The 19726-nt window shown below is 36.3% G+C and overlaps 1 protein-coding gene across 5 annotated transcripts in view; it reads right to left on the reverse strand.

Moving 5' to 3' along the window:
- Positions 1-3404: 3404 nt before the first annotated feature.
- Gdap1 (ganglioside induced differentiation associated protein 1) overlaps positions 3405-19726 on the reverse strand; it is a 47591-nt gene continuing 31269 nt past the window's right edge. For 4 of the 5 annotated variants that reach the window (XM_047528120.1, XM_047528131.1, XM_047528111.1 and 1 more), the window contains 4 exons: positions 10038-10211; positions 8703-8797; positions 7787-7901; positions 3405-6565 (listed from right to left, as the gene is read on the reverse strand). In XM_047528120.1, the coding sequence (XP_047384076.1) occupies positions 6183-6565; positions 7787-7901; positions 8703-8797; positions 10038-10194 (750 nt within the window). In that variant the 5' untranslated portion in view covers positions 10195-10211 and the 3' untranslated portion in view covers positions 3405-6182. Of the gene's footprint in view, positions 6566-7786; positions 7902-8702; positions 8798-10037; positions 10212-14553; positions 14573-19726 lie in introns of those variants that run through there. The other variant, XM_047528150.1, reaches the window with a different exon arrangement.

Raw genomic sequence — 19726 nt, forward strand, 5'->3', positions numbered from 1 at the left:
CTTGAAAAGAATATTCCACATTTACTAATAATGTTCTTAGTCAATTAGCTCAAGTTAGTTGATAGTGTTCTCAGATCTTCTAGACCCAAACTAAATTTGTCTACTTCTATTAATTACTGAATGAATGGTGATGATATCTTCGACTACTTTTTCTATCAGTTCTGTCAATTCTGGCTACATAAATTTTGAAGGTATGTTATTAGATGAGTATATATTTATAGTTATGTTTTCCTAGTGAATTATTCCTTTTGATTTATAAATGTTCATCTTTCAACTGCTTGTCATAAAGTCTACCTTCTGAAATTCATATAGCCACAAAAAGCTTTCTTGTGCTATTTGCCTGGTATATCACTTTACATACACTGATATTCAATTTATGCCTTTAAAGTGCATCTCTTATAGACAGAATATACCTGTGTATTCCTATGGATCTGATTTGATGATCTCTGACCTATAACTGGAACATTTTACCTTTAATGGTATTTACATATAATGCCATTATGAGTATGTGTTTTCATATACAGTCTTACTATTTGTTTTCCATTTGTCCCTTCTTTTCTTGGTTGTGCTCTTTCATTGGTATTTTATTTCTATTTATTCTATTGGTTTCTCAGCTTTTTTTAAATTAATTTTTGGTTTTATTCCAGAGCTAACAATGCATTCTTAGCTTATCAGAGTCTATCTAGAATCAAATTTTTATTGCTTCAGGCTGGGGATACAGGTCAGTGGTAGAGGACTTGCCTAGCACGTGCTAGGTCCTGGGTTCAATGCCCAGTACACAGGGGAAAAAATTGTACTACTTCACACCTAACACCACTTCCTTCTTCCCACTTGTTACTTTACTTTGGACATATCCCTCCTGACACTGATACTACACTTCACAAATCTAATAGCTATGAAACTCATCTGCTGAATTTTTCGCTTCAGGTATGGTACTTTTCTATAGAACTTCCATTTGCTCTTTTTCAATGTTTTTCTCTGAGATTTCCTGTGTGTTGACTCAATCAGAGTACATTTTCTTTTAATTCTATGAGGAAAAATATTTGTTAACCACTTTAAAGTATTTGCTAAATCCCACATTTGGGTTATGTCTTTGTTTCTATTTACTAATATTTTTTATTGACTATCATCCACTACTTTTGCTTGTCTAGTAATTTTTAACCATCTACTGGACACTGTTAGAGACTAGATTCTATTATCTTCCTTCTGAAAACTGTTAATTCTTATTCTAGTAGAAAACTCACTTACTGGATAGGTCTGGTTTTATGTTTTGTTTTGTGGAGAACATGTAAACCCAAAGATGTTTCCCATGTACTTCTAACTCAGCAGGCATCAACTTCCAAAATATGTCTCCTCTGCAGATTTTGTCATGATTTGGTTTTAGGCGTTGTTGCAGTGGGTAGAGAGCAATGATACTCAATTAGAGATGATTTTCTCCCCAAGTGACATTTGGCAATATAAGACATTTGGGGTTGTCACAACTAGGATGGAAAGCATTACTAGTACTCAGTGGGCAGAGGCCTAGGATGCTGGCAAACACCCCACAACACACAGCACATCCCCACACAAGAAATTATCTGGCCCACATTATCAACAGTGCCAAGATTAAAAACCCTTGTAAACCTTACTCTAAAGTCCAGACCTTACTTCTACCAGGGTAGATTAACGAGGTTTTGAAGTCTTCTACTCTACCTAGAATGAACCTCCCATGACTTTCAGTATTATTTCATGTCTAATATCTCTAGTAAGTTGCTCTCTGATAAGCCTCATGTAGCCTTGCTCTCCAGATGCTTTTTCTTGTTGAGAGGGTAACATCACAAGGGAATGAGTGGAATAAAGAGAATTTGTGGCTATTTTTACTATTTAGCCACTTCTACTTTTAGTACTAATAATTATTAGCATCTTGCAATTTCTTACTGCAAACATTTGTTATGCACTAATACAGAATCTCTGAAAATATGTCCTTTATTATGATGTGTACTTAATGATTTTATGGGTAATATTATTAAATCTCAAAATACAGTTTAATCTGATAGAAAAAGCTATGCTTATACATGCTGACCATACGCCTGAAAATTTATTTAAGAATTATACATGTAAATATGAATATTACTGCTACCTAACCCTTTGCATTATGTTTCACTGACATCTTTATATTTTTACCCTTACTACTGACTTTTTATATTGAAAGAGTTTAATGACAGCATATTGTAATCAAGGATCCCAGGTATAAGTAATGTGTAAAGTAAAAGTCTGAAGAAACTTTTAATTTTCCAAAGAGAGTTTGATAAGGTACTGTGAATGAGGAATACCACTCCACTTGAATCAAAGAGCGCATCAAGGCCCATCATAGGCACATTTTGTCTCAAGTTCTTCATGGTTTGGTTTCTCTACCTGGAGGCCTGCACCATCTCACTACCTTCTCGCCTGTCAATCCCTCCTCCGCACTAAAATAAAAATCCACACCTCAACTCAGATGCAAGTGATAGGGATATTGCTTTCATCAACGCACCACCTTTCCAAACCATGAAATAGTTCTCTCCCTCTCCCTTCATTTTCATAATTAAAACACAATCAAAACAAAGTATCCTCACACCAGAAATGACGTTTCCTCACGTGGTTTAGAATCTACTACCCTACCTAGAAAAACACAATTGTGCTCAAGTATTAGAAAAGCAAGACATTCTGAAATAAGTAGAGATAACAAAATAAATGGGTCAACATTCAGTGAATAACATAAAGATTATGTCTGAATACTGATTTATTGCATTAATTTGATTTTGCTTTTACCATAGTACTTTCTTTTCTGGAGCAGACTATCAAATATTCACTTGACTTTCCATAGATGTTAAGTATTCTTGCCTTTTGTTTTTGTTTGTTAACTCAGAAAAGACAAGCTTTTACATATACTTAATTTACTCAGTTCAGTGTAAAAGAAAAACAGTATTCAATTTCTATTTCATAAGAAAAATAGCAAAACTTACCAAGGCTAGAAATATAGATAGTAATCTGGATAGTCATAATCCATACTGCGTGAAAGGAAAAAAACTATCAAAAATATAAATCTAAGAGTAACATATAAAACCTACTAAACATGTAACAAAACTCTTTTGCAAAGATAAATACTTGCTTAGTGTTCAACATGTGCATGCTCACACTGGCTGCAAAAGAGCTACTTTAATAATCAGGATCAATATGTTATTCCTTAGGTCGCCATTTGTTTTAACCATAAAATTGCACCTATTTCAATGAATCAGGTAATGTTAATGTTTTCAGAAAAATATATCCTATAACTAAAAATTCCGAATACTGAAATTGTTATTTTACCCTTTCTAATTGCATGATGCAATAATTTTAAATTAAAAAGAATAATTTCCAGAAAGATGACAAAATGAGTACTTTATCTTAGAGTTCATATTTATTTTCCAATTACTTTTATTAATCTTAAGCAGAAGAGCATCTTGATCTCTTTATGACATTCAACAACACCAAGATTTAGAACTCTGGTGTCAATAACAGTAATTACTAAAAATTAAGCAAGCAATTTACAAGTATTTGATATTCAAAAGTATTTGCAATAACAATAAAATAGTGTGTTAAGACATAAATAGCCAACATAGCTTTAGTACTTTAGGCATTTTCTATTAATACTCATACAAATTTTGGAAAATGAGAAGCGCAATGGCTATTCACCAATAATTATGAAAAAGAAAATATGTAAATGTATTTACCTAATATTTTCAACTTTAGCTTGACATTCTGTGATGCTGTTATCACTTACAAAACATTAGAAATCAATATTACATTTGCCTCAAGCTTTTTTTGCAGATGAATAATCTTGATGAAGATGCCCTCATTTCAAAAACTAAGGTCATTAATGTTTTATCTTCCCTTCAAATATTTCAGAAGGCTGAACCTGAAGAACTCCTAATCTTAGACCATTAGATGAACAGTGACATCTAGTGGTCATTATATCACAGAGATGTTTTTTAAAACATGTATCCATGAAACAAGTGAAAGTACTAGATGTCTCACCTTTAATATTGACACATGTATCTCCAATGAAACTGTGTAAGAAAACTGCAAACACTTGCTAGTAGATTCCTTATGATTCAGTAATATATACTAAATGAAAAGCCAATATTAGGCTTCCAATATTTATTCTTAACAACCCTTTCACAGGAAAGTGTCCTTTGCCGATTTTTATAAAACTCCACTTTTATTTATGTCTCAATTCTTGTTTCAAACAGAGTGTCACATAATTCTGAAATAGGAACTATTAAATAATTGATTCTATGGCTCTTTTGAACACATGGATTGGAATGTCCCAGCAACAGACAGACTCATACATCCCATGTAACATCACACTGATGTGAAAAATTAAGACATTATAAAAGCTGCATGTGCACTGTTGTGGGGCTGAATTCACTCTGGAGGTGTGATTGACTTTTTGTAAACTGGGAACATCCCTTTTGTCAAGTTTTTCTAATACAACTAGATCGTGGAATGGAAAATAGAATCAAAATAGAATTACAGAATAGCTTTACCATCAAAAGGTCATTCCTTCCCAGGTATGACTTCTTCCTGCTCATGAAAGTCAGTACATTCTCTGGTTATTTGCACAGCCCAGCTGAGACAGTCCACACCAGCTTTCGTTACTCACTAGAACCTTAACTCATCATCTCTGCACAAGTTACCCACCATGCACCCAAAACTGTTCCCAAGGCCTTGATGGTCAGTCCCAGAGAAACTACCTTCCTGTCACCATGAAAGATTTTTCCTGAGCATATCAACGTTGCAGGTTTTATGGTTGTTCTGGGGACACACTGGGGCTATCTCTTCCAAGTGGACTAAGGTATCCCCCAAAGAGACTAGATTTACATGGATGAATATAGGTCGGTATCACTCGCTATATATTTCATGTACCCTAAATCGACTGCCAAGGATTAAGGCTCTATCTTTCTCTTTCTCTTCAACTTCTTAAGGCTTTGTTGATGATCCTAAAGAGATGAAAGGTCTAAATAACAGTTGTGTGTTGATGCACCAGCCTTCCCAAATGAAGAATGAACATGTCTGGCCCTCATCAAAATGTCCATTACCCATCAGCATGCCATGCTACTGATTACCTGGGACATTCAGCTACATATCATTTATGTGCATGAAGAGGGCCCAAGAGGTCAAGACCCCAGATCTGGATACAATGGTCCACAGAAGTAATATCTCACAGGTGCCACTGAATTGGGGACCATGAGGAACCATTTTAACATCACTTAAGATAAGTAAATGCTAGACAGACATGTTCCAATGGGCATCTCATACTCATGTATATAAATAATAATTTAATATTCATAAAACAATAAGCATGTTCATAAGTATTCAAGGTCAAACGAGATGCTATGTACGTAAAGTCTGGGGTTCTCTCCAACCCATAACCCCCAGCAACTTCCCAGTCTTCTTGTCTCAAGAGTTCTCAGTTACAAGAGTGTATGTGTGGGTGGTGGCCACAAGAAGTTAAATGTGATGTTTACCAAGGAGACAGGCAGCCATGAGTGATAGTGAAAGCAACTGGAGATCAGAATCAACTGCTCTACCCTATGTAGATTTCATTTTCCTGTTTTTCCTTCTCCTTTTGCCTCCCTTATTTCTGCCTGAAGCTAGATGGGTAGAATGAAGCAGTGCTACACTCTGTTGCTGTCTGGACCTATGTGTTAGTAGAGAATTTCCCCAATTTCTCCTGTTACAAAGATGACTTCTGAGTTCCAGGGGAAGATACTCTTAACAACTCAACACAGTAGGTTCAGACAGTCTCAAATGAAGAGCTATGCATGGTCATGGGCTATTATTACTGTCTGCTCATAATAATAACCTTCTCCCCCAAAATAATTCAAAACTTGAACTGGCATTTTGGTTTTAAGATCGATTTTCTACCTGTCAGTATTGACATATCTTAACCTTTCACTTATCTTAAGAATGGATTAATTTAGGTTTGCAAATAAGTCATCTCACTTACCAGCCTACAAAAATATTTTTATAACCTCCTCTCCCCACACAGACTACTCAAAGAGTAAAGTAAAGTATGCTTTTTACTAGTTGCCCAGGACAATTCGTCACTGGGTCTATAAGAGTGGACAAGGGTCTATCTGAATGGTTGGATGAGCTGCCACCACCATATCCCAACAAGCCTAGAAGTAATTTGGTCTGGGTCTGAGTGCTAATATCATGCTGCCAAGTCTCTTTCTGAAAAGCATAAAAGCAAAATATCCCATTCCTGCAAGCAAACCAACCACAAGGGTGGTGCCAAGAACTTTTGGGGCCCTTTTCTTGGCCACCCGGAATGCTGTTGGCAGCACTGCAGAGATTAATATATTGTTGACATGTCCTAAAACCTTGTTAAATGTTTTTCTCTTCAAGACACGCTCATAATAGGTTTCCAAGTTCGGTCGCTTTCCATTTCCCCAATTTCTCCTTGCAAACCCCAGGAACTTCAGTCGATGCAATGTGACAGCAAGTGAGACATCTGCCAGGGTGAAGGCTTCTCCGCAGAGCCAAGGCTGGTGACCCTCTTCTAATCAGAGAAAGGGACATTAGAGAATTAGAGGCAAGTACTGTATAGACAAACTCTACATGGTAACTGTAGTCTCAGCCCTAAGGGTAAGTTTGAGTGGACCAAAAGATGAAGGCTGGGGTATATATCCCAAGCTAAAGGAGATTTGTTTAGACATCTGTCAGCCACCTAAGTCCCTAAGTAATATTGGAGTCACTTGAGCTTAAAGTCTTTCTATCATTTTGTAAAGGCCTCAGAAATTGAAAGCTTGTGAACCAAAGGCATTAACAGATACTTCCTTCTGGAAGGAAAATGCAGGTGTGCCTTAGAAATATCCATAAAGTTAAGCTTCAAACATTACTCAGGGGCTATCGCTTTAGTTATAGTAAGCCCTCATTATCCACAGGCTCCACCCCCAGGGATCAAAAATATTTGAAAAAGAAAACTACATTTGTACTGAATGTGTACGGATTTTTCTTTGTCATTATTTCTTAAACAATAGAGTATAATAACTGTTTTAATAGCATTTACATTATATTACATATTATAAGTAATCTAAAGTATCTCAAGATAATTTCAAGTATACAGGAGAATGTGCTTAGGTAATGTGCAAATACTGTATCATATTATGTAAGTGATTTGAGTATCCATGAATTTTAGTGCCCTCAGGGGTCCCAGACCCAATCCCTCATAGATACTGAGAGATTATTTAAAGCAGATGAGAGTTCCTATTATAAGCAGGTTTCAGGAAATGTGGTCTCAATTCTGTCATCAGAGTAACACAATGGTCCATGTGTATACACCTGGATGATGGCTTAGTCCTAAGTTCACAGGTACAACACATGGATGCTCACCAGCCAGCCTACAGATACACACATGCAGGTTCCCACTTTATACTTTAGATTGAAAGATGTTTCCCTACTGAAGGGAAAAACCAGAAGGGCATGCAAGTAATTACTCAGGTTATTCAAACAAACTAATTAAAAATGTGTAGAACAAGTTAGGAAGGAATCTCTCAACCACAATTGAAATGGTGCAGAAAAATCCTTCATGTAGACTGAGTTACAATTAGATACCTGAGTTTTTCTCAGAGCAACAGCACTTTTGCTATCATAATTAAAACTGCCCATGAATAACAATAAAAAACAGATTTCAAACAGAACATGTTTGATGAGACCTGTGAGTGCTCCTGTAAGTACTCCTGATGTTAAAACAAGAAAAAGAATACAAAGAAGAACCTACCTGGGGTTTCTTCATTTCTTCTTTGTAACTCAGTTTCAACCTGATCCAAGACCTTCTCCAACTCATCAAGAATTTTCTTCAAGTATTTGACATTGTCATGATCAAGCAGCTTTGACTAATTAATAACAAAAGAAATAAATTAGGTAGGTTATCTATGCCTACAAAAAAATTACATAGCAAAAATTAGATAGAAACTCTCATAGACTTGGAACCTATTTATTTTAGACAATGGAAAAAAAATAGAAGAACTTTGTCAAAGCCAGCATGAAAACATCACAAGACTAGACTAGAACCAGATCACTGGCAATTCCTGGGTGACCAAATGACCGGGGAGGTCAAAGACTGTGAGGCTCACAGAGTCTCCTCTTATTCCACACTCAAGAATCAGTTTGAGCAGGCTTGAATGAATGAATGACCCATGGGTTAGGAGCAAAGCAGAAGTCTGAGTGGAGAGTAAGGACAGCAGCTGTGTGCACAGGCATTTCTCCTGAGGAGCTCAGTTAGCTAAGAGGGTATAAAGGAAGATGGAAGCCGAGGGAGAGTTGGGAGTGCTGCTGTTTGTTACATCTGTAATGAGAGAGAGGCTTCCATGTGTTGATGGGCCACGGGGAAAGAATCAACAGAAAATAAAAGGAAGTGCTGCTCCTTATCAGGGGGTAAAGCAAGCCAGCGTGACATGTAAAGGGACACGGGCCTAGCAAAGCTTTATTTTATAAAATCTTCCAAGGCAACAAGCATGCTCAGTATCTGCTTCCTAAACCATTGTCAATTGGTTTAACTAGCTAATGTAGCACAGAACATTTTTTTCTAAAAGCAAAGCATAAGCCACAGGTAATGTGCGCTGGTGAACTGCAATATTTAACAGAAGACATTCTGCAAACAGTGGGTGTCAATTGCAAACAGCCTGGTCGCTTACCTTAAGCCGCTTCTGTTTGGCAATGTATGCCTCTTGTAAATCAGGGTTTTCTTCAGCAAGTTTCTTTAATTCAGACTCTGTGTTACCAATTTGGCCTGATAACAGAAGCATTTTTGAAGTTAGAAAAGTATTCTCTCCTTTCTACACCAGACATAAGGGGAAGTGGGGAAACGCTATGGTGAAGGCATGAGCTCTGGGGCTGGTGCCTGTCCCTGCCTCAGAAATGCCCCGTTTCTGCCTCAGTCTCCTCACCTTCAGGACAGAGCTAATGACATGGAGACATGTCTAGTTGCCCAGGACAATTCGTCACTGGGTCTGTAACATGACAGAGCTAGCTACCACACAGGCTAAGGACTGAGCAGCTTCCAGAGAGGCACTCAGAGCAAGGCCTGGCACATGCCAGTGCTCCATGCAAGTGAACTGTTCTCCCTTCCCACACTGAGTTTCCATATGAACTTCTTATGTGAAGACAAGAGAAAAAGACTTATTTTTAAAATATTGCTAACTATAGGTGATAGAACTGTAGTCAGAATATGTGTTTCAAATCATATAATGAGTACTTATGAAGAGAAAGAGCAGGGACGAGAAGAAGGGGGAAAGCAAGAAGAGAGGGAGAGGGAAGAGAAGGGGTGTCAAAGGAAGAAAAATAACGTGTAAGAGAATGATACAGGCAAGGTATGACATGGTGGGAAAACATGGCTTCTGCATTTACAAGTCCTGGGCTTGAGTGTTCCTAGTCAAAGACCCCTGAGTTTGACCACCATCACCATCCTGGTCTTCCTATCCCCAGTCACCTGCATTACAGAGCACACCTCTTTCTGCTCCACTTCCCATGAACTGACTTCCTCTAGCCTCATGGCAGAAGGAAAGGAGAGAGCTGCATGACACAACTCGACCTCAATAAATCTCCAATCACTGACTCCAGAGGTGATGCTTAGACACCATCTGATCCAGCTCCCTCACACTATGAGATGACAATTGCAAGACCAGAAATGTAATAAATGTAATTACATCTGTTGATAATCTGGGTAGATTCCAGTTTTTCTGACTCCCAGTTCATCTGTTTATAAGAACATGTAATGTTCTCTACTGTCACACAGGTCACTCTTACAGAATTTTATCCAAGCTTGGCCCTCAAAGTCAAGAGCTGACAAATTGGGGCCCACAGACAATAAATATCTGGATGAATAGCAGAAGCACAGATGAATCTGACTGGTTCTTGGATCGATCCAGAATATGCATGTTTACCAATCTCTCAATGACCATGCTAAGTCTCAAAAACAAATCAAAAGATAACTTCAGACCAAATTCCAGGTCTTTAAAATTTTTACATACTGCGAATCCTTGTGGTTGCATAAGCTGGGATCATGGAGTCCACAGTCAACTCAGGGTGTAAAATGCAGCCATGTGTATAGGCATCCATTGGCAAGGAGTCAAGGAGCTCTCGGTAATGTTGCACTCGCGGATAATACATGCTTCCTTTATCAGGCATTAACCTGGGTGTCCTTTCTAAAATACACAAATGTAAACAAAAATATTGAAGAAAAAGTTACAAATGTTACATCCAAATCAAAAACCCTCAATCCTCATCATTAACATTTCAATATTATAAAATTACATTTAAAAGATGATGTCCCCAGTCCAGACAATTTGAAATTGCCTGCTGCATGGACCAGATTCCAAACCACAATCACGCTGACATCCTCTCACTTCTCCACTTTGCAAACTGCTGCGGAACCCTCAAGGTCCAGTTCTTTACCACTTGCTCCATGAAGCATGCCCCAACCTCCTGCAACTGTCACCCATTGACTAGCTCAGGTGTGCCTTCCTCTACATGCCCCTAATACAGTGCACATACTCTGTTACAGTCATTATCACCCTGTAAATAGTTGTATCTTTTTGCCTCGTGAACGTCTTTTGGACAAGGAACTATGATCCAGGTCACACATTTTTGGCCCTCCATAATTGAATGAATACTCATTATGGGAAGATAATCAACCAACACCAAGAGTGACCCTACTAATACTATGTGAATATGAAATGACAATCTGAATGAAACAGCAAAAGCCATTGCTCATATACCACAGTTGCACTTTCCCTAGGAACATCTAATAATTACCTCTGGAAAGTGGATTCCACCTTCATCTTCACTTGCAGGCGGGTTAAAATCTAGACTGCAGACTCTTTGAAGGCAGAAACCATACATATACATTGTTCTCTGTTAAAACCCCAGTGCTTAATATAATGTTTGACACAGTAGGTGCTCGATAATTTATAATTAATTAATACTTTCCCAATTTCCAGTTATTTTAGAATATTGGAGTCAAAGAAGGAAGTTCTGAAGTAGTCAGTGAAGACACTGAGATATGGAGACTGAGAAGTTCTCCCAGGATTCCACAGCTATTTAGAGGCAGAACAAGAACTGAAGGCATCTGGCTCCAGTGAGATGTAATGCTCTATTTTATCATACTATCATAACATCTTCAAAGGGTTCACATTTGAGAAACTATCCAGAAAGAATAATGGTGAAGGATGTGACCAAAGGTCAGGAATATGTCCCCTCAGAATCATTTCTTACTCTGTTTCTTAAATCATCCCTGAAAAGCTACCAACCAGTTTATTCTACCTAGTGAAAGGAAGAGCCTCAATGTTCTTTATACACTGATTTTTTAGTTTGCATTATCTATTTAATTTGGAATCCTTCTGAGCATCTCATACTCATTCATAGACTCTGATGATTCATAGTTGTTTGCCATCAACAAAGCATTTCAGGCAAGATCTCTTAATGTCTGACCAAGCAGAATAAGCTTTTTAAGCTAGTGGGCTATTTCTGAATAAAGAAGATAGATTACTGTTCAAACCATCAGACAAATGTCTAATTCCCTGCTGGAGAGTCCAACACTGAAGGCTGTATTAGAATAACCATGAATAAAGAACAGCTACATGTTGCTCCTCCAAAAGATTACTACACCAGAACATATTTCAATACTGCCCCACATGGGAAAAGGGCAGGTAAGCCACCTATGCCAAAGTCAGGCTCTCAACACCAAAGATCTTACAATTAGCTCCTTGGGCTGACTTTTTAGGACCTCAACAGTGAATGTGAGATGCACCAGGACCCAACTAAAGCATGGTAGTTGTTTCCATGTAGACCACAGACCCCCCAGGCCTTGAAATCCTAAGGAATTTTTAGCCTCTCATTTGCCAACAAACTCTTTTCAAAATAATAGTGTTCTTAAATGCATAAAATACAAGACATAGGATTGCAAAAAAAATTACATTGAAATATAGTCATCAAAATAATTTTAAATGAAAATACTAATATGCATGCCACTTTAACACATTAACAAGATCTAACAGCAGGGCTAATAACTACCCTAATTAAAAAATATTAAGATATCTGTAATAATTTAATATGCCCATGAATGGATCTGAATTTAATTGATAACAAAGCCATAGGCACTCCCGATATTGCTATGGATTATGCCTAATTGGTAATAGAAGGAAATGATTAATTCCTGTTAGAAATTAGTAAAAATAAAGTCAACTTTTCTCATCTAAGATTTCGAGTCACCTAAATTCTACTCCTAAACTGTTAAGGGCAAAGTTTTCAACATATGGAGGAAGGATCCTTTGGGAGGATCCACAAAATCAAAGCTATTTTTAATAGCAACGACATGCTGAGATGTTGATTACTTTTTCATTCTTGCTCTTTCTTGAGTGTAAGGCAGAGTTTTCCAGAGGCCACAGGAAAGGTGATTACTACATCATTTTGACAACTAGTAGGATGTGTGCTTGAACATTTTAAATTTTTCTCAGTTTAAATTTCTAAATCTAAGTATTGATAGAAATGACCCACATAAACAAAACTCTCTGGCGTTCTCAATAATTTTTAAGACAAAGGGATCATGAGACCAAAAAAGTTTTAGAACCACTGCTTTAGTGGTCCAAGAACATCAGGTTAATAACCATAAACAGTACAACATTTTCAAATGTTTCCCAAATGTCAAATTGATGGCTTCTGGCTCTGGCTGCCTCTGGTGCCAGGCCCTGGAGCTTTCTCCAGAAGAGCATTCCACTTCCTTCCCAGGAAAGTAAACGAGAGAAGGAAAAACAATGTCCAATTGCTTCCTGGGTTAGCTCAATCTGCCAAGCCTGAATTCTTCAAAGGAGAACAAATGCCTAAATTCATGAAAATAAATTTCTTCCTCTCATGCCTTTTCTGCCTACTATCTCCAATAGTACTCCCATTAGATACAGTTTAGGATGCCCACTGTACCCACACTCTCTTCCCATCTTCCTATATGCTCCCAGGATGCCCTATCATCACACAGGAACCTCCTCCTCACCCCAGGGCACCACAGCATACATTGCCTCTGGAAACAATTTTTCAAAAACAGTAGGGAATTTCCTTTGAATTATATAGGGTATCTTCCCTCTCAATCTCATTCTCTTTTAGTTTCCAACTCTTCCATTGAGCATCTTGGTGATTTATAGTATACAGAGGACTAGCAGGGAAGCAGGGGAGTTTTCAGAAGCAGGTAATGAGAGGAGATCCCAGAATTGGGGAGTGAGGTTGCAACAGTGGAAGCCACGCTTGGGGACTCCAAGAATAAATTGGAGCTGGAGTGTAGCTCAGTGGCAGGATGTGTGCTTAGCATGCACTAGGTCCTGAATTCAATATCCAGTACCAACAACAAAAAGAAAAAAATAGATAAATTGACACAAGACCTGACTTCCTGTAAGAATTGAGTAAGTGACAAGGCAGGTCTTGTACTGCACCTAAATTTAGGTGGTAAATTAGAAAAAAGGGCCAATGGAGATAAAGCAGAAAGATGTGATAATTAAGCAAGAGAAACCAAAAGAAGCAAAAAAAAAAAAAAAAAAAAAAAAAAACAGGCAAAAAGAAACAATAGAAGCATTGTGCAGCCATTTAGTGGAAATAAACAGACTATACATGAGTTCCTGTGTTACTGAGTAGAGTAACATTGGCTCTGGGCCATTTAAACAAAAAACAAAAACGACATTCGGTTTTCTCAAAAGCAAAAAATAAAATGAGCTTCCATTATTTTACTAAATTCACTGCTCTGGTTTCCTAATATCCCTAGTGATAGCAGATAAGCCATTATGATGCCTTGTTTTCAAGGAAGACACACCCCTCAGCTCTATTTTTAGTAACTTCTGTGTCTTCCTTATTAGATTAATGAAAACATATTAAACTTCAAATTTAACTCTCTCCCTGTGGGGTTTTTTTTTTTTCTTCTTTCTTCTTTGGATTGCATAGTGGGGGCATGAGTTTATGAGATAATATGCATAAGTAGCTGAATAATAATGTACCCCTCGACTAGGCACCCATCAAGCTATTTAAAAATGTAATAATGGTAAACAAGTTATGACCTAAAGAAAAAGATATGGTTACAAGCTGACTAACAACTGTCATAGTTTTGGTACTAGAAAGATGAAATCTAAACACAAAGGAGGAAAAAAACACTTGGTGTCAAATGATAAGAACTCATTATATGCCTCCAGGGTTTTCTGAGACAGACACAAATCTGTAGCATTATTTTCCAATATAATTTATACATATTACAGTAAATGTTTAACTACTTTAATTGGTATTATATTTAAGACTTTTAACAAACATTTGCAATGAGAAGGGCAAAAATTCCTTTATCAGACAGCTTGTGCCAACTTTTGGACACACATAATACAGAACTGTGGCCTCTGCTCTTCAATGTCCACACCTGTCTTCTAAAATTGGACAAATCACAGAGTAAAACAATAACTTACTTTTCAAGCAACTTTTATTGACATAATCATTAATTTTAAAAACTCATTTTCTGTTCCTTACCATATTTTCTTCAGTTTGTGTTAGTATGAAGTTTTCAGTAGATGAGCTAAAAGGCATATGAAGTTTTCAATTCAATTATTCAATTATATATGAGAATTATATGAGAACCTTTCATTGATAAGCATAAAATCATTCTATAAATCTTAACAAATGGCATTAAATAACCATATTTCAATGTAATAATAACTTCAAAATTAATGTTATTTCTAAAAATTATGCTTGAATTTTAATATATATTGATAAAACTATATCTATAAAATAAATTTATATTTCCTGGTCAGACTTATCTGTTATTCTAATATCAGAGCAGTATAGTTGCTTATTTCTACACCAAATTCAATTTCTTAACACTTTAAATGATAAAAGCCACAGGATATAATTTTCAAAGAATTATAATATATTAAGTTACCAAAACTCAGTATTCATCATATATCATTGATTCTAACCTACCACTCAGTTATTTGGCATAATAAATACCATATGCCCTAATATTTTAAAGTAACTTCATGCTCATTTTTTAAATCTAGTAGCTAAGGAAATTGCTGGATTTTAAAATTCGCATTAGTGTGTGCATTTACCTTGCTCGTCACATCCCCTGTTCTGAGTTTGCCTAGTTTGCTCACTGTCATACCTCATTTAGCTTAATCAGTTGCTTGCTTTACTGTAATTATTCATTATACGACCAGACTGAAAGGTATCAAGTAAATGGAAAACTAAATAGTAGCATATGTATATATTAAAAACAAATTAGGAACTCTTATCAAACTTACAGGAAAAAATATCTTTGAAGATTAATAAGCTTCTAATGATTTGGGATCTTTGAAATAGCTTTGAAGTATGCCAGGACCTTGCTCCTAATTAATACCCAATAAATGGCTACTGAAAGAATGAATGAAAAGATAGCATTTGGCCAGCCCTTAGTTAAGTAGCCACAACTGAGTCCATCTAAATTACTCCTTTGACCCAAGTCTTACCCTGGAGAATACCAGTAATGTCTACACCATTCTTCCATGTGCCTGCTTTCCAAAAAAAAAGAAAAAGAAAAAGAAAAAAAAAATCAAACATAGCTGTTATCCAACTTCCGTATGCACTATTTTAGGTTAAGACCTGAAAAGGATTACCCTGACTCTCAAATTTCTCCCCTAAAACTATCAGTTATCTAATGTATTATCACAAAAGGATATAAAATTTTAGTATAAACCCCAGTTGACAGACTCAAAATGGGAGAGCAAATAACAACAGAGATACTGATTCAGTGTATACTGTTGTTCTTAAGATGAACAGTCATACTCAGAGTCTCCTATCACACCTCGTGAACCACAGCCACTTATCATCATTCTGACATGTCAACATTCCTTAAAATTCCATCCTTATACCTATACAAAATGCCCAATGTTCTGACCAGCTTAGAATGCAGAGGGTTACAGCCTGCGTGGTCCATATAGAACCTGAGATCACACTAGCCTTTTGCTTCCTTATTAGCAACTTACTATCAACCAGGTCCCTCATCCTTCCTTAAGGCAGCTGATTTTTTAAAACAAAATTCATATATTACATTAACCTCGTTAAAGTTTATCTGAGTTTTTTCTTTCTTATTCTTATTCCATGAGAAACATTTCATAAAATAGTCATCATTTTAACCATCCTAAATTTTCTGTCATTTACATAAGTAATAGAATTTCTCCTACCTTTATTCAAGTCATTTATAAATTTTCAGGTACAAGTCAGCAAAGAGAGGACTATAGAACACTGGGGTTGTGGGGTGTGGCTCAGTGGTACAGTGTTTACAGCATGCACAAGACCTGGGTTAGACCCCCAGCACTGCCAAAGAAAAAAGAATGCCACTAGAGATCCCCATCCAGGCTGACACCTATTTCAATAATTCACTCATTTTAATCATTCAAAAGTGTTTTTAAGCACTTATTAAGGAGCATTCACTTGTGCAAGGCATTGGGAATATAGTTTTTAATAAGATAGCATCATCTCTGACCTCATGGCGCTTACCTACTCTACAGGTCATTCAAATATTTAAAATAAAGTATGATACAAACTATCATAAGTAAAATGAGAGTCTGCAGCTGGAAGAGTAACCTGGTATAACAAATCTATAAATGAATATTCTTCAATATGGTAATTTATTCATCTACACATGGTGCATTACTATCATCTAGCTATATTTGCCCCTTTATCTCAGAAGGGTATTGTATAAAGTGATCTGAATTGCTCTACTCACATCAAGATACACTGTATCTACAACCATGGCTGGCACATAATAGACACATTTTTAAAAAGTGTTTGTGACATTTTCAAGCCCTGTCAAACTTATTAAGCTAGTTTCTTCTACTGAGAGACCCAAAACTTTTTTAAATGTGTTTTTAAAACTCTTGGCAATTGTATCAGTTGCAGAAATATAACAGGTCCAACCAACTCTTATTTCACTCTTTTTCTCTTTCCCAGGAGAGTAGTTATTTAATTGGAAAGGATAAAAAAACAACTTTGGCAATGCTTTCTAGAATTCTGCCAGATTTAAAGACAGTAATTTACAGCAGTGCTTAAAGCTTAAACACAGTAATTTATAGCTTTATTCTCAGACTTTAATGTACATATAAATCACCCAAGGTTCTTGTTAAAACAAAGGTTTTGATTTTGAAGACCTGCTGTAAGATTCACAATGCTGCATTTCTAACAAGCTCTTAGGTGACGCAAGTGCTACTGGTGGACGGAGCACATTTCAAATACCAGGATCACAGGATTCCTCGGTCTCCTTTCTTTTCACAGTTGGGATTACATTTGTTTATCACTTGTCTGGCTCTTTTCCTATTTTCCCATGAGTTCTTGAAGATAAAAATTAAGTATCTTAATTACAATAGTGATAACACTGATGAAAGTTTGTTTTGTTTTTTAATTCCAATACTCTGAGGTAAATTTCATCTTGACCTTTCAACTGGATTAGCCTTGATTTATGTAACTATTGCTCTCTTTCTGTCTTTATATCTACCATAAATTATAGATCTCTTAATCTTTTATTAATCTTTTCCAGTTGGATACTTACCCTCCTGGGAAAGAGTGAAATAAGAGGTTGCTGGACTGGTTTTATCTCTACAACTGATAAACCTGATCACCTAATCTAAAAGGCAAATAGAGAAATTTAGTCACTCAAGATATTCAGCAAGTTAGTAGCAACACCAGACTAAAAGCTGGAACTCTTGGTTGCTTTCTTATAATAGCTCAACCAGAACTAAAGTCTGTAGAGTCTATATTTTCATTCTATCATGTAGTTCACAGTACCTTCTCTATTTCAATAAGCAATCATAAAAAAATGGTATTTTCCTGGTTTACTTATTTAACTTAGCAAGATCCAGAATGCATTTCTGTTTTGTCATTATTATATGGTAAAATCAAAAGAGAAAGCCCAAGAAAAATTTTTAGTAAACCTAGTAACAGTAACATCACTGTTATAAAGTATCATTTTACATTGCTAAATTTCTAAGAAGGAAAAACAGTGTAAGGAGGAGAAAAAGAAAATGCAAGAGAAATAGAATATGACAGTAGTAGTATCAGTTCATCAGTGCTACCAAAAGATTTAAATATGATTTTCCACTTAAAGTTTTTGATCATATAAAATAGAATTCTTACACATTTTTTTGCTCATTAGTATACTCATTTCTGTCAAGAAATACAAATTATTATTAACAGATTTTCCATTTCCAAAAAGCTTAAGGTTGAGAAAAATTGTCAAATCAATCACTATTTTCAGTATGGTTCCCAGCATGTAAGCAACAACAAATAATTGTGAAGAATAAGTTGTTCATTGAAACATCTGATTTAGGCCAAGGTCACCTTTAATCCTCCAATCAGAATCCAGAATCTAGGGAACTAAACTTTAATAGTGGTCCCCCAACACACACACGCAAACGCACACACACACACAAATAGGGATTGCTCATTTAAGTTCCTGGGCTGCCCCATCCTCCTCATTTAGGTCTCATACCCATTTTCCTTCTAGGTACCTCAGATAATTCTTAGTCTAGTAATTTCCTTCCTTAGATGCTTCTAATTCAGGGTTATATGCTGGTTTCATCCTATGAAATTAACATCAACATAACTAGTAGCAGATTAAAAGTAACTGGAGCTCAGTTCTCTTAGAACTCAGCTGAAAGGAGCCCAGTGCTCTGCTCTCGTCTCCACCAGGGATCAGTTGTATAATCTTGGGAAAATGAAGTCACAGTTCACCTAAATGGGTTGTCACTAGGAACAAGTGAGAATGTGTAAGTGGCAAAGACTATGGGAAATAGCCAGTTTGGTATGAAGGTTATGGTGACCAAAGACCCTGCTACAAAATGGCTCTATTACAGACTGGGGTTGTGGCTCAGTGGTAGAGCGCTTGCCTAGCATGCATGAGGTAGTGGGTTTGATTCTCAGCACCACATATAAATAAGTAAATACGTAAATAAATAAATAAATAAAATAAAGGTCCATCAACAACTAAAAATATTTTTTTCAAAAATGGCTTTATTACCTTAGGCAACCCTGTTTCTCTTTCCCCATGCACAAAATGGGAATAATTAGTCTATCTTTCCTGTCTCAGGTTCATCTGATGACCGATTAGAATAGAAACTATAAAATGCTTGACATATAAGTTATTAATAAATGACTATTACTGACAAACACTATACAAATTGAAGCCCCATTCTATAAAAGAAATTAAAAATTTCAACTATACAGAAATAACTGGGGCAAGGAATTCCAAGTATACCAATGTTCTATTCTTCTTTGTCTAAGGTTTATTCCTCTTTTTCCTCTTCTTAAGATGAAACCATTTGATAGATTAGATGAAATTGGTTTTTACAGTATACATTTAGAACCAATATTCTGAATTTGACTCTAAGGCTGATAAATCATGACCACAAGACACACACCTGCAGGGTTTTCTGCAAACGAATTTAAAAGGAAATTTTGACATTTGTATTTTAAATGAAATTCTTTTAAACAGAGTTACACAGTTTTATGCAAAATTTGTCATTGACCTATATTATATTTGTATGCTTATGGAAATGGAAAAGGTTTTTAATCACTAACCCACCATAATGAAATGAGAAAGGAGAGAGGGGGAGGGAGGGAGGGGTGTGGTGAGAGAAAGAAGGAACACATTTGTGTTGGGAGTAAATCCAAG

This window comes from Sciurus carolinensis, chromosome 1 (assembly GCF_902686445.1).
Source record: "Sciurus carolinensis chromosome 1, mSciCar1.2, whole genome shotgun sequence".
NCBI classification, from domain to species: Eukaryota; Metazoa; Chordata; class Mammalia; order Rodentia; family Sciuridae; genus Sciurus; species Sciurus carolinensis.